Consider the following 16503-nt stretch of genomic DNA (forward strand, 5'->3'; position numbering starts at 1 on the left):
AACCTTGCTACAGTAATTCAGAAGTTTGTTTTATGGCAAAGAGTTGAAATGGCCAGGACAGGCATGGCGGTTAGTCATGTTGGAGAGAAATCTAGGCAGTTGGAGAGATGCCAAGGACCATATGATTATATGCCAGAGATTTCAAAAGTTCGATTCAGTTTTTGTTCTTGAAGTTGTGGCAAAAAAATTTCAAGGCTACCTGGAAATGAAACTTCCTGATCAGACAAATTTTGACAACACTTTAATTCATTCAAACCTTTTAGACAGAGGCCACATGGTATCAAGCAATGTTTAGTTAAAATGCTACAACATAAAGAAGGTAGCAGAATTCAACCTGACCAATCCTGTAAGAAACACCATAACTAAGGCATTGAGGCTTACAAGAGCAGCTCACATTTGTACATAAAACAAGTGTTCTTTCACTGTACATCGAGTATTATTCCCTCATTGCAGTTTGTTGCTGATAAGCTATACATTTTGAACATGGTTATCCCAAAAATTACATGTATATTTTTAAAAATTCTTTCTTCTAAACAAGCTGAAAATTGTTCACAGAACAGCTATAATGTTATACTCTTCCAAGAGTTGGCATACAGCTAAATACTGAAAGAGGTTAAAAACACGTTATAAAGCAAAATTTACAAATAAGTTCTCACCCCAACTGGAGGTACGTTGTAGAATACATGGAAATGCTCACCAGCAAAGGCACACTGGAAACCGGAATGTGAAAAATACAATCTATTAACTTGGAGTTATAGATTTAGTGCTTCCCATTAGCACAGGGTGTACAAGAACATAGTCGCACACACACAAAAATATATGCACAATGCTGTTTGAAATGCAATAAGTGAACTTGTCAAATTTAAAAGTCTCAAGTGTACATTACTTTTTAACTGTTGGAGTATGACCATTGGGGTTGAAACTGGATTAGAATAGCAGTTGCTTTGCAAGTTTACATTCATCAGTAGAAACCAAGCAACCCTCCCATCTGTGATTGGGGCAGAAGTTGCAGCTGTTTGACATGGGTTCTTCCCGCTTGCTCCTTGGTCTGCTCGTTAGAATACTTGAGTCCTACTTCCTTTCAAAGAATGCTGACCCGCTCGCTCAGAGCCTTCATTTCTACCTCCTCCATCTCGGTGTTCTCACTGCAGTCAGTTTTTTGATTGACTAGATGCGTTGGGTACTCCAAGCCATGCAGTCCAGCAAACTGTTCCCAGCGGGAATCATCACTCTCATGAGTGATATAGCGTTCTCCAAATTTACACTCAAGCTCTCGTAAATCCAGCCACGTTTGGTAATCCTTCAAAACAAAGAAAAAGAAAAGAAACCATGAGGTTGCAGAGTCAACATGTTGCTGTTTACAGAGTTCATACACATGTAAAACCTTTAGGTCAAAAGCAAAATCCTGCGGATGCTTGAAATCTGAAATAAAAACAGAAAATGCTGGAAATACTCAGCAGGTCAAACAGCATCCATCGGAAAAGAAACAGAGTTAACATTTCAGGTCAATGCCCTTTCATCAGGACTGGAAGAAGTTAAAGATTTAACAGTTTTTGAGCAAGTACAGAGCCAGGGAAAGGGAGGGGGGGAGGAGGAAGGGGAGAGAAGGAAAAACAAAAAGGAAGGTCTCTGATAGGGTGGGAGGGCAGGAGTGATTAAATGACAAAACGAGTGATGGTGCAAGGCAAGGAGGGTGGTAATGGGACAAGTAAAGAAGCAAAAGATGGGTCAAGAGGAACTGTAAATGGCAACATCAGAACCATTACCAACGCTTCCAGTTCTGACGAAAGGTCATCGACCTGAAACATTAACTCTGTTTCTCTCTCCACAGATGCTGCCTGACCTGCTGAGTATTTCCAGCATTTTGTGTTCTTATTTTAAAACCTTTAAGTAGATTGTGATCAGCTTTATATTTTTCTTTATCACTGTCACTTTTTGGGATTTTTTTGGACCATTGTTCCACAGAAAGGATTTGGAAAAGAGTTACATTTAATGTTTGTTTTTTAAAGCAAAGTTCATTCACACAATTTTTTAAAGAAACACCAAACCAAAGGGTGGTTAAAATGCTAATGAGCTAGGCAATGAAGCTGTTTTCCAAACACTGGACACAATAAGCAATATGTTAGCCTGTCTCAGTAATTGATAAACACCTTGCACCCATTATGTTGGGAAGTCTCTGGTCCTGCATTCAGCAGGGGTTCTCCGGCATAGGCCCTCTCCTCTGGTTGTGAACAGATGGGTTCAAAATAGGGACAGAAACATGTGCTGACAGGTTTTTAAACAGAAAGCTGTTCGGGCAGGCTTTTGTCCAGACTCAGAAGGTTAGGGTGCAGGAGGGTAGTTAGAAATTATTTTGCTTAAGTCAAACAAGATGACCACCAATATGAGAAGCACAGCATATTTATTATTTTGTATTACTATAGATAGACAAGTTGTGCTGATTAAATTAAGTGAGTCCAATCATAACGGTATGTTCACTTGCTGTATGAAAAATAAAACAACTTAATGATTCTTCTGGCCATGTCTCATTGAATGGGTAACAATCTGCCTGGTGAATGATTGGAGGAGCACAGGTGGAGACATGATATCCAGGACGTATGTCAAGGGGGATGTGTTGTTACATCACCTGTGTTAAGCTATCACATAAGGAGGTATTGGGCAGTGAGAGGGTGAAATTCATCCTGGGCAGGTAGCGTAAAATGAGCAGTGAGGGACGTGGGAACCATTTATGTGAACGACCAATGCCACTGAACCTAAGAAACTATTTACAGCAAATCCAAATCTTTAACAATCATATTAAAATCGATTTAGACAAATGGTTTTAAAAACCTAGTTACAGTACAAATACTAATATAGCAAGGATGGCAACGGGTGCATGTTTACTCCTGGTTTTAGGACAGTAGTGGTCCTGATAGGACACAAGAATGGACTGACCTACAATATACATATATGCACTTATACACACTCACTCTTATTCCATTATAGCTGGGTGTTAGTACATTTTTTTCCGAGCTGATTTCTACAGTTATGAAATGAGAAGGGACTATGTCTAAACAAAATGCAGTTCAGTCTGCAAGGTCTGGTTCCCAGCTATGGGAGATTTACAAAAATGAAATGAAAGCAATTCAATTTTAAAATAAAACATTGACAAACTATTGCATTCTTGAATCTTTGTGCTAGTCTGAGAGAGACTGTACTGAAGTTGATAATGCAGGAGCATCTTCCAGGATTGGCTTAAGAAATGACAAATTGTGCAGAAATTCTGACTGACTATCCTAATGAATTATAGAAAAAAACTCCCCTAATCTCACCTGCAACCAAGGATGACTGAGAGACTTGTCCACACTAAAACGTTTCCTCATTTTTACTTGCAATAGGTTATTGATGACATCAATAGCTGGAACATAAAAAAACAATCAATTGCCATGCACTTTTTAAATCCAGAAGTATAATTTAGATTCTAAAGCCAAATATGTCAATGAAAACAGCAAGTGCGTGTAAACAAAATAAAGCTTATCTGAAGGGTCAAGTGCTGGCTCTGTGAACTTGACCCCAGGGCTACAGATTTCAAAAGCTATCCATCATCATCATTCGGCTGAATGAACAATCACAAAAAAAGCATACACATTTGACATGAATTATAAAGGCCGTTTACAAATGCTTTGGCAAACACAAGCAATTCCGTTTACCAGTGTGATTGCTACTTAGTGCAGTAGTTTGTTCTCAAGTTACACTGAGGTATTATGAAACAAAAATATGCTAATCAGAAAGTTAAGCAGTAGCTCTGACATAAATGAAAAATGTTGAGGTATACGGGGTTTAACTTATTATTCTGAAAGTGAACACAGTTATACATTATACTGAAAACAAAACTGAGCAGCAACTGCGAAATATTTCTTCTAACTTGATATTATACTCTTGAACAAAGTAACTAAGGAGCTGGTGCTATCATTCCAGACCTAGTATCTCAGCTTCCCCTACAGCTATGCTGGTTCTTCAATTTATGGAATCTAACCAGTGACCAGAAAAAATAAAATTATGTTTTCCAATATCTTTACTTGGTCTTCCATCCAACATACAATCACTGAAGCCTATTTTGAATCTCATTAGTTGCATTCACAATTTAGGAAAATAATTTGGGTAGATTTAGACTCCAAATTAAATCTGAAGTTTTAATTTAACACGGCCAATGTGAAGATCAGGCACTCAAAACTCATATTTCTCCAACTAACCCACCAAGGATTCCTATGGTTAACCCACAATGGCAAAAATGAAAATGGCTGTCTTTGCAATCACTTCTGGCTGATTACACCTGTTATGTTAGAGGCTAATCTATGGCACACTGAACAAAATGGAGTCACATTCTGTTTGAATATTTGCAGCGTTGTTTTCAACTGTGCCACTAGGTTCAATCAATACTATGTTAGTTATTCTCAGCCGGTTTGTGCTATAATTGGCCAATGATAGTGGGGGGGGGAATTGCCCAGATTACTATCTAGTGACTCCCACTGGAAAGTGGATGCTGAGTGAGGACAAGATCTAGTCTGGCTGTGATACTCTACAGTGAACAGCCTGCCAACACTCACAGTCTAGACACACACATGAAGAACAACTGCTTGTGACAACATAAGGAAGTACCTTCAGGAGAGAAGAGGAGAAAAAGGGGAGAAAAAAAATGAGGGTTTAAATATTTTTTTAAAGCTTCTGCAGAACATGTGGGTGCATTATAGTTTCAGAGATTAAAAGTATGATCGAATAAGGATGACAAAGATAGACTGGAGTTTGGCTCCATATGTGATTGCTATAACCCGGTTCCACTAAAAGCTGTGTGCTTTGATACATTTACTGTCACACCAGCACCAACTGGTAAACTAGTATCGTTATCCTGATACCGTTGCATTGTTTAAATCCCATTGCGTGCATGAGAGAAACCAGGACTGTCAGCTCTTTCCTATTCTTTGCGTTATAAATTTACATGTGGTGCAGGAATGATCTGAGTTATTTTAAAAAGTCAGCTGTAGTTATACTGCAGCTGTTGCACAGGGCTTATCGTTCTCACAACTGTTGCCAATCTGCCAAATTCTCTGTAATTATCAGCGCAACAGTGCCTTTCTGACAGCTCTTTTGTACTCAGAGACCACAATTTGTAAAGGGAAGAAATGTAAAATTCAAAATGGAAACAAACAAGACAGACACAGTATTTAGAATTACTTTGATAATACCTCTGAACATAAAGCAGATCAAACAAAGTATTATAAGATGGAGATTAGCAAGCAACATCGTTATAATTTTCACCTCCATGAAGAGGTGACGATATCACAATGTTGTATGAAACAATGTTGAGTAAATATTCAGGATGTGTGCCTGATGGAGTGGGGTATTGCACTCATACCTACCAAAGATATTAAATGTGTGATTAATTTTTCTTTGGTCTGATTTTTACTCTGCAAAATAATTAAAGCTGGGCGGTAACCAAAGCATTGTTTTCTATGTAACTCTCCTTCAGAGAATAATGAGACTGCATCTCGCTTTGAGCTTAGAAATGAAATGAGAAATACTAAAATATTACCTTGATTCTAGCACCCCATTGCTGTGCTTTAGTGAGTCTGTTTATTACATTTACCTTCAAGGGAGATCTCCTTCCAGGGATTAGGTGGGTACATGAAAGCAGCATTCTGGATTTGATCATGAATGTCTTCGTCCTCATTAAATGGAAAGGTGCCACTAAGACTGACATAGACGATAACGCCTACAGACCACATATCTAACGATCGATTATAACCTTTGTTCCGAAGCACTTCTGGGGCCAAATATGCTGGTGTTCCCACCACAGAACGCCTGAAAGACTTCTCCCCAATTATACGTGCAAATCCAAAGTCACAAAGCTTGACCTATATTTAGAAAAGCACCAGTATGATGAGTATTAAAATGATTAGGGCAACATTTTGAGAGAAAAGGATGGTACAGAAGTGGAAAGAAATAGAAAATCTACAGGATCTGTATTCAGATACTAAGATTTTACATTGACTCTAACCTGTGGTAAGGGATCAGCCGATGCTAGCAGCACATTCTCGGGTTTCAGGTCACAGTGAACTATGTTCTTGAAATGAAGATGTCGCAAAGCAACAAGTATCTGTTTTTAAAAAATATCAAATTACTAAAAACACGATGCAAGGACGATTATCTACTGTTTATTCAACATATGTTTTGGGAATAGACATAATTGGATTTTACTATACTGTAAGAAGTGCTCTATGAGCACTAAAGAAAGGAAGAATGCACAATGTAGAATATAGCAATTTGAGCTACTGTAATGGGAAATAATGTGTACCACAATTCTATGCAATGTATAGCATTTTCATTTTTACAGCATGATGAACATCTGGCTGTTGTGAGGGTATGATGCCAAGCAATCTGTTCAATTTTCTATATGTAAGAACTCATCAAAAATTCACTCAATTGCATATCTGACAGATTTGTGTTGCAACAAGGTGAGTCTTTACATTTTGGGATTTTAATTGACTGGAAAACCAGGTGTTTAATGCTGGTTTTCAAGCATTAAATAAAAAAAATTCCCCCCAGAGCTAATTTGGTATCATCTGTAAATTTTGACACTACTCCCTCTAGGCCTACATCCCAATCATTGATATACACAATGAACAGAAGTGGCCCCAGAAATGAACCCTGAGGGACACCACTACCAACCACTCTGAAAAAACTGCCTCTAACTCCTAAGCTCTGCTTTCTCGTAAATTTTTAATTAAAAAACAATTTTTAATCCAGTTTGCCCTAATTTCACACCCTTTAATCTTCTCCAGTAATCTGTCATGTGGTACATTGTCAAAGGCTTTCCGAAATTCCATGTAGACTACATCCACCGCATTTCCCCCTCTACCATGTCTTGATTGCTCTAACCGTTATTTTCATAGTCAGTGAGCTGAAAACTTGAAAACTATTTTCAACCAAGGAGCCAAGAGTTTTGCTGGACCTGGCAGCAGTTTAAGGGTTAATTCTGTTGTTAAACTGAGATGAATGGTAAATAGAGTCAAGAAGCCAGCAAAGAAGAATCAGCATCCTTCGATAACAGGCAAGAGTTTTGACTAATGGAAAGAAAAGATAGGGCTTCAGATCTGTGATGATCAAACTACTACTTAAGCTTGTGGTGAAAGACAGCAGTGGAGGGATATGTCATGACTAACTGGAAGGAATCTCAAGTGAGACAACCAGAAATGACTTGATGAATATGTAGAGCAGGCTGCAAAGTAGTTTGAGCAGCACTATTTTTCACCACTCTGAATCAGTCTTAAGATCAGACCTATGGTGAGCACAGGTGGTGCCCAAGGTCTAAATTGATTTCAACAGAGTAATCTGGGTGAGGAATAGATCTATAATGTAAATTCAGAAATGAGTTTGAGCTTCTCCCTTGTTCGAACTAAACACAAATAGCTAAGGGTTCAAAGGGGATTGCAAATTAAATCCCATACATTGGCTTTTTAATATTTCATTTCCTTTCACGTTAAGTCACCTTAGAGATATTTTTGCAGCAGAGATGCTTCACTTTAGCTGCAGGCTGGGTATTGGTTTTGACAACTATTTAAAAAAAATACAGTGAAAGTGCACCAGCAGTACTATTGATGATCCTGTTTACATGCCAGTTTTGAAGAATGTATTATTAATCAGCTGGCCCTTGTAATTGTCACATACCTGTGTAATAAGAAACTTTGTTATGCGTTCTGGCAGTCGTCCTTTCTCACTTGACAGGATCATTTCCAGCATGTCTCCATGGAGTTTTTCCATGACAACAAACACTCTTTCTGGAGTCTCAAACATGCATTCCAAATTCACTACACCAGGGTGATGCAGGTTCTAGGCAAAGAAATTGTATCTATAAAAAGATGTTCTTTCCCACAGATAATGGAAGTTTTAAATGGAACAATATCCTTAAAATAAGTTGTCTGGGTGTTTTGTGGAAAAGTTAAACATTATGGTAAGATTGACATTACAGAATAGGCACCGACCATTTAAAGTTTAAGACATTAAAAGTTTATATTTGAAAGATTTATATTTTGGGTGTTTTTTTGCATTCAAGATGATTTCAGCCCGACAGAATGAAACAATTTTTTTCAGTGTTGGTACCAAGCAATTCGCCTCGGATAGAGTAAAGCTCCCTCTACTCTGCCCACTAGAAAATGGGCTGAGAATTCCCAAAATTACTTTACATAGGATCCTTACAGCCAGTTGTGAGAGGGCTTTCAATGCTTCAGTCAGGACTAGATTTTACCCTGGGTCTCAAAGGTGAAAGGACAGTGTGTTAGCCCCCTATGTCCCACCCTCCATGCTCCCAATGCTAATTCTGAAGTTTCCAAGTGTTTTGTGCTAATATTCAGAATTTCTCCTCCATTTACCTGTAAAATGGCAACTTCATTCCGAAGCTGACTTTCTTGCTTAGTTGGGAATCTTAGCTTATCAATTACTTTGATCGCTACATCTCTGCCTGTCTTGCGATGTTTGCCTAACAAAAAAAAATTCAAGTCTTAAGTAAGGACTGTAATGATGGAACATTTTTTTTGTGATATTTAAATTGTTGAATTGCATTTCCTCCCCTCTCCATCTCTCCTCGGTTATCATTCGATGGTCGTATGGAGCTTCGCCCAAATGGCCACTATTGTTGTCGGAATCCTGGCAGCGAGTGTCAGCAGGCTATTCCTGTCCTCAACCAGTGCCCACATGTGCACATTTTCAACAATGGTATTTACTGCCTTAATGGGCTGAGCATTGCTTCTATGCCAATTGCTTATAATTTTTGAGCTACATCACCAAAGTAAAATGATCGTTGCTGCCTCTTCTTTGGTGGAGACTGAGAAAAGACCCAGCTGTAATCAGTAGCTGAAGAGAACAAGCACAAGGACTGAGTGCTTGTGCTGCAAGAGGATTCCTTAGCTGACTGGGTATCAGTGCATCCATGCCAGTCTCTGCATCACTGACTCAACTAATAAAGGGCCTGAGGGACAATTTCCATGACTAGATATTGTTAAAGCTCTTGGAATTTAGAAAGACATAAAGATGACTGCAGTGAAGCACTTTCATTGACGGTAATTGTCCTTTAGCAAGGCAGAAAATAGATTGTAAAAATGAATCACGAGTGGAAGAATAGATTTCTTGGTGACTGGCTGGTTTGTTGGTACTCTTCAGTAAGTGATTATTTGCCAATTGTAACATGTTTTGCATGTTTTGTGTGTGTAGCCGCTCACTGTGACTTTACTATTCAGGATATGTTTAAGCTGATCTAGTGACTGTAGTATATACCTGCACATTTTCCATGAAGTGCAATTCATGATTTGAAATAGAATCTATATGCATCTGATTTTCCTGGTTTGTGATTTCATCCACTTACATTCCAGGTTTTGATGGTTGAAATTTGTATCCAATCATTCTGGATATCAATGCAGGCAAAAGTAAGATCTGCAAGAATGATCAATTATTTGGCATGATAATAACAGATTTAGCACAGCAATAGGAGCTCGCAGGAGTTTACTCTTTTCGTTTAGTGCTTTGTTGTAGATAAATGTTTAATTATAGTATTTAAATAAGAAATTAAGCTTAAATATAGGTGACATTTCCTGTAAAATTTTCATACAATATCTGCAATCTATGCAAAGCTTTGCACTACCATCTGCCCATCATATGATGGAGGAATCATTAACTTACATGTTGCAGACAGCTGTTAAACCTTTTCTCCTACATCTCTTGCATCACTTGGTGCAACTGTCAAGTTCTTCACACTAACAGGAGAATTGGCACATCAAAGCGAGTGATTGCCCAGGTTAAAGATTCATTTTACAAACCTGATTTTTCTTTCTCTCAGACCATAAAATGTCATGTATAAAATAGTACCAGTTTATTTTATACTACTTGCTGGAGAGAAATACCTTTGCAAAAAAGATTATTCAGTCTGAAAATCACTGCCTGCAGATCACCAAATGTAGATTGTGTGACTGGTTATAATACAAAATAGGATTTTGTACCATGAATGGAGAAATTAAAGTTTACAGAAATATTAATAAATTGGGAAATCGCTCAACATAAAATAGCTACTTTCAACTGAATGAGTGTACTTAGGATATAGTTTCCTACATTACAACAGTGACTACACTTCAAAAGTAACCCATTGGCTAAAAAGCGCTTTGGGATGTCCTGAGGTCATGAAAGGCACTATATAAATGCAAGTCTTTCTTTCTTTATAGTTATTCTACAGTTCAATTACCCGTGAATACAGACATCCTTGATGCTGTTAAATTATGGTAATTTCTAGATGTTATGGTAAGTTTTATTACCTCCGTAGACTATTCCAAACTGTCCCGATCCCAGCACTTCATCTGGAAATATTTGATACACTGTGCTGATATCCTGTTGGAATACAGTAACATTATTGCATTTTAACATTTACTAAAATAGCTTACACAAGCCTCATTACTGAAGAAAGATTTCCTCACCAAGATAAAAAAAAAATCGCAGTTAAAGACTCTGCATCTATTCCTGAAAAGGCAAAAATTAAGCTCCTGTATATTGCTCTCATATTTTCCTCATCTCCAACTCAGAGTAATATTTTATAGCATTCAGGGGCAAAATATTTCACAAGTTCTATGACAGAAAAGTATATATTTAGGAATCATCAGAGATGTTTTGTAACTTAAGCAAGTATTGTCTGAATAAATGGAAATACATACAAACCTTTCATAAAGATTGAATTAAAATTTGAAACTATAATATAAGATTTTTTATAAAGAGCTAGGTTACCTTGTAAGACGACTTTCTCTTTTTATACCACAGGTCGTAATGCTTTATCAGTAACTTATGAACTGATACCACTGTCAGTGCTCTCTTTGTGATGTTTTTCATGATATAAACTAGTTATAAGATACACAAATAAAGCTAATAAACTCTGAAGAAACACAATTTAGTTGCACCCTTAGGGCATCAACTGAGAATGTAATAGATGAGTGTGAAACAGTCATTTATGTTTAGTGTGTGAAGATCACTGACACAACCCATTGAAGACAGTGTCACTCATGATCCTTGAAATTATCCTCACCCATCAAATATAAATAGGTATTTGACATTTGGCTACAACATGTCCTCAAAGTACCCCAATCACATTCTTTAATATAAAAAGCAACTTTTTCAAGTTAAAATTATTTTTGTCGAATGGCTGGAGAGAAACATCTGCTTCAGGCTGATTCATTTCTTACAGTGATGACGGTTTTTACAGAGAAGGCTATTCCAAGGATACATCCGATCCGCATAACCCATTTTAAATGTTCTATTGATTTTCCCATTAGTTTAACAAGTGTAGAGATGCAATTGAACCAATTGACCACATACACAAGTGGATAATTGGAAGACTTGTGGAAAATTAAGTAGAGTAACTCTTGGATGTTCTAAATGCCCCCGCTCGGGAAGGTGGAGAAATGAAAATATTGGAAGGGTAGAAACCCAATAGAAATAAAAACTCTGCAACACATGAGTATATAAATCAAGTCAATGGGGAAATGAACTATTGTGATCTCAGGTTACCCTTTCATAATCTCCTGCGGCCCTCCAAATCCTTCTTTGTTCAACACAGATTGAGAGGTCCTCATAAAGTACTCCATTTATATACTTGTATATATCATGGTGGACTAGATTAAGGTGATTTTATGTTAACAGCCTGTGAAGACTTTGGACCTTGGTTCTAAAATTTTACGCAGAACGGTAAATTAAAAGTGGAAATTTAAGCCATAAATTGCTATTAGGAGCTAAGTGTTTAGCCTGTTCATATGACATTCCTCTGTCAGTTATTTTAGCAGAGATATTAATCCACTTAAAATAAATGGGATAAATATGTTAAAAAGAGCGACAAATGAAATGTCATACAAGCAATGCAGGGTAAAAAATTGCCTTGGGCAGTAATGCAAAACAGGCGGGATTGCCTTCGTTGCCCATTAGAGCCCCACCCATTAAATGCCTCGCCCGATATACACTCCGCCCGCTACAATCAATGGACTTCAATATCAGGCATGTAACGGGCGGGGAGTGTATCGGAAGGGGAATGTAACAGGCCGGCGAGTAACGGGCGGGGCATGTATCAGGCAGGGAGTTTTTTTTTATTCGTTCATGGGATGTGGGCATTGCTGGCGAGGCCAGCATTTATTGCCCATCCCTAATTGCCCTTGAGAAGGTGGTGGTGAGCCGTCTCCTTGAACTGCTGCAGTCTGTGTGGTGAAGGTTCTCCCACATTGCTGTTAGGAAGGGAGTTCCAGGATTTTGACCCAGCGACGATGAAGGAATGGTGATATATTTCCAAGTCGGGATGGTGTGTGACTTGGAGGGGAACGTGCAGGTGGTGTTGTTCCCATGTGCCTGCTGCTCTTGTCCTTCTAGGTGGTAGAGGTCGTGGGTTTGGGAGGTGCTGTCGAAGAAGCCTTGGCGAGTTGCTGCAGTGCATCCTGTGGATGGTACACACTGCAGCCACTGTGCGCCGGTGGTGAAGGGAGTGAATGTTTAGGGTGGTGGATGGGGTGCCAATCAAGCGGGCTGCTTTGTCCTGGATGGTGTCGAGCTTCATAAGTGTTGTTGGAGCTGCACTCATCCAGGCAAGTGGAGAGTATTCCATCACACTCCTGACTTGTGCCTTGTAGATGGTAGAAAGGCTCTGGGGAGTCAGGAGGTGAGTCACTCGCCGCAGAATACCCAGCCTCTGACCCGATCTCGTAGCCACAGTATTTATATGGCTGGTCCAATTAAGTTTCTGGTCAATGGTGACCCCCAGGATGTTGATGGTGGGGGATTCGGCAATGATAATGCCGTTGAATGTGAAGGGGAGGTGGTTAGACTCTCTCTTGTTGGAGATGGTCATTGCCTGGCACTTGTCTGGCGTGAATGTTACTTGCCACTTATGAGCCCAAGCCTGGATGTTGTCCAGGTCTTGCTGCATGCGGGCTCGGACTGCTTCATTATTTGAAGGGTTGCGAATGGAACTGAACACTGTGCAATCATCAGCGAACATCCCTATTTCTGACCTTATGATGGAGGGAAGGTCATTGATGAAGCAGCTGAAGATGGTTGGGCCTAGGACACTGCCCTGAGGAACTCCTGCAGCAATGTCCTGGGGCTGAGATGATTGGCCTCCAATAACCACTACCATCTTCCTTTGTGCTAGGTATGACTCCAGCCAATGGAGAATTTTCCCCCTGATTCCCATTGACTTCAATTTTACTAGGGCTCCTTGGTGCCACACTCGGTCAAATGCTGCCTTGATGTCAAAGGCAGTCACTCTCACTTCACCTCTGGAATTCAGCTCTTTTGTCCATGTTTGGACCAAGGCTGTAATGAGGTCTGGAGCCGAGTGGTCCTGGCGGAACCCAAACTGAGCATCGGTGAGCAGGTTATTGGTGAGTAGGTGCTGCTTGATAGCACTGTCAATGACACCTTCAATCACTTTGCTGATGATTGAGAGTAGGCTGATGAGGCAGTAATTGGCCGGATTGGATTTGTCCTGCTTTTTGTGGACAGGACATACCTGGGCAATTTTCCACATTGTCGGGTAGATGCCAGTGTTATAGCTGTACTGGAACAGCTTGGCTAGAGGCGTGGCTAGTTCTGGAGCACAAGTCTTCAGCACTACAGCTGGGATGTTGTCGGGGCCGATAGCCTTTGCTGTATCCAGTGCACTCAGCCGTTTCTTGATATCATGTGGAGTGAATCGAATTGGCTGAAGACTGGCTTCTGTGATGGTGGGGATATCGGGAGGAGGCCGAAATGGATCATCCACTTGGCACTTCTGGCTGAAGATGGTTGCAAACACTTCAGCCTTGTCTTTTTCACTCTTGTGCTGGACTCCGCCATCATTGAGGATGAGAATGTTTGCAGAGCCTCCTCCTCCTGTTGTAATGGGCGGGGAGACTATCCAGCGGGGCATATAATAGGCGGGGAGTGTATTGAGCGGGGAGTGTAACGGGCGTGGAGTATAACAGGCAGGGCGTGTATCGGGTGGGCCGTATATCGGGCAGGGAGTCTAATGGGCGGGTGTGTAACGGGCGGGGAGTGTAACGGATGGGGAGTATAACGTGCAGGGAGTTTATTGGGCAGGGAATATAATGGGAGGAGAGTGTATGGGGCGGGGCAAGAATCGGGCGGAGCATATAACAGGAGTAATGGGCGGGGATTGTATCGGGTGGGGAATGTAATGGCGGGCGTGTATCGGGCGGGCCGTGTATCAGGCGTGGGGTGTAATGGGCGGGGAGTCTATCGGGCAGGCCGTGTATCAGGCGGGGAGAGTATCGCCGGAGCATATAACGGGCAGGGAGCATATCAGGCGGGGAGTATAACGGGTGACCCATCGTCTACCACCCGTTTTGTGCCACTGCCCAAGGTGGATTTCTGCCCCCTAGTGTTCATCTGATAATATTGCCATCAATCATTTCTAGGCTCTAATTAGTTTCTGCTCCTCAAAGCTAACTTCCTCTCTGCCGTTCTCTTGCCTTCTTTTAATGAGTATTTCCATTTTCCAGGAAACACGTTTAAAAATAATAGTTTACAGCTGGAAATTTATTTCTTACATTTGCATTTTACTTTTTAGCTCCTCTATTTCCCGGTCCACAGACAGACCTGTGATACAAGATAAGGGCACATGGGGTTGGGGATAATATATTAGCATGGATAGAGGATTGGTTAAAGGACAGAAAACAGAGAGTAGGGAAAAATGGGTCATTCTCAGGTTGGCAGGTTGTAACTAGTGGGGTGTCACAAGGATCGGTGCTTGGGTCTCAGCTATTTACAATCTATATTAATGACTTGGATGAAGGGACCGAGTGTAATGTATCCAAGTTTGCTGACAATACAAAGCTAGGTGGGAAAGTAAGCTGTGAGGAGGACACAAAGAATCTGCAAAGGGATATAGATAGATGAAGTGAGTGGGCAAGAAGGTGGCAGGTGGAGTATAATGTGGGGAAATGTGAAGTTATTCACTTTGGTAGGAAGAATAGAAAAACAGAATTTTTTTAAATGGTGAGAAACTATTAAATGTTGGTGTTCAGAGAGACTTGGGTGTCCTCATACAAGAAACACAAAAAGTTAGTTTGCAGTTACAGCAAGCAATTAGGAAAGCAAATGGCATGTTGGCCTTTATTGCAAGGGGGTTGGAGTACAAGAGTAAGGAAGTCTTACTACAATTGAACAGGGCTTTAGTGAGACCTCACCTGGAGTACTGCATACAGTTTTGGTCTCCTTATCTAAGGAAGGATATACTTGCCTTGGAGGCAGTGAAGGTTCACTAGATTAATTCCTGGGACGAGAGGGCTGTCCTATGAAGACAGGTTGAGTAGAATGGACTCTCTGGAGTTTAGAAAAATGAGAAGTGATCTCATTGAAACATTTAAGATTATGAGGAGGATTGACAGGGTAGATGCTGAGAGATTGTATCTCCTGGCTAGAGAGTCTAGAACTAGGGGAATAGTCACTGGATAAGAGGGTGGCCATTCAAGACTGAGATGAGGAGGAATTTCTTCACGCAGAAGGTTGTGAATCTTTGGAATTCTCTACCTCAGAGGGCTGTGGATGCTGAGTCATTGAATATATTCAAGGTTGAGATGGATAGATTTTTGGACTCTGGGGTAATCAAGGGATATGAGGATCGGGCGGGAAAGTGGAATTGAGGTCGAAGATCAGCCTTAATCTTATTGAATGGCACAGCAGGCTCGAGGGGCCGTATGGCCTACTCCTGCTCCTATTTCTTATGTTCTTATGAAACAGCCTATCTGCATTGAAGTGATTTAAGTTGCAACTTTGACCAGTACTTGCTACTTTAAAAAAACTGATCCGAGATTAGGTGAACATTTACACCTGAACCATAGTGTCTCATTGCAGGCAAGATAGGATTGGAGGGGCTGTGGAATATGAAGGGTCAATAATCAGCTACTCTTGAATTTGGTTGTGACTTTTCTGATCGATCATCCGTATCTATTTTCAGTATCCTGCAAGAGGCCATTGACTGGCCCTCCCAGAATTGACTGTTCTTTTAAGCAGGCTTGATAAACAAAATGGACAGCACAGAAGAAAAATAAGACTGTCTGAAGTGCAGTAATTTAAAATGGCACAATTGGGCTGCAGTGATGGATTTTCATTGCAGTTTGTGAACATTAAAGTGCTTTTCTCTTCTTCAAACACTACTCACCACATTCTCTTGGATCTGGCAGTTTGACACTGAGATACTGATAGACACGTCTCCTGTTAAAAGAGAATAAAACTGAATTTACTGCCATGAAATGACCCTGCTCGCAGCGGATCTGTTCAGTAATTCAAAATATGTCTTTATTTGTGTCATCTCAAAAAAGGGGGCACTTGTCTTAGTTTTCTTTAATTTGGGTTGATGACACTGGGGCAACCCAGTGTCTCCTAAAAAGAAAAGAAATGATTTGTAACTCTTGTGTGCCAATTACGGTAAGCTGATGGTCCTTGCTGCTTCAA

The 16503-nt window shown here is 40.2% G+C and overlaps 1 protein-coding gene across 2 annotated transcripts in view; it reads right to left on the reverse strand.

The window, feature by feature from the left end:
* Positions 1-240: 240 nt before the first annotated feature.
* prkd1 (protein kinase D1) overlaps positions 241-16503 on the reverse strand; it is a 249547-nt gene continuing 233284 nt past the window's right edge. For both annotated transcript variants that reach the window (XM_067991386.1, XM_067991385.1), the window contains 8 exons: positions 16211-16263; positions 10335-10407; positions 8406-8512; positions 7705-7866; positions 6035-6133; positions 5624-5891; positions 3312-3397; positions 241-1300 (listed from right to left, as the gene is read on the reverse strand). In XM_067991386.1, coding sequence (XP_067847487.1) covers positions 1082-1300; positions 3312-3397; positions 5624-5891; positions 6035-6133; positions 7705-7866; positions 8406-8512; positions 10335-10407; positions 16211-16263 — 1067 coding nt within the window. In that variant the 3' untranslated portion in view covers positions 241-1081. The remainder of the gene's footprint in view (positions 1301-3311; positions 3398-5623; positions 5892-6034; positions 6134-7704; positions 7867-8405; positions 8513-10334; positions 10408-16210; positions 16264-16503) is intronic.

The sequence above is a fragment of the Heptranchias perlo genome, chromosome 10, assembly GCF_035084215.1.
Source record: "Heptranchias perlo isolate sHepPer1 chromosome 10, sHepPer1.hap1, whole genome shotgun sequence".
Lineage (NCBI taxonomy): Eukaryota > Metazoa > Chordata > Chondrichthyes > Hexanchiformes > Hexanchidae > Heptranchias > Heptranchias perlo.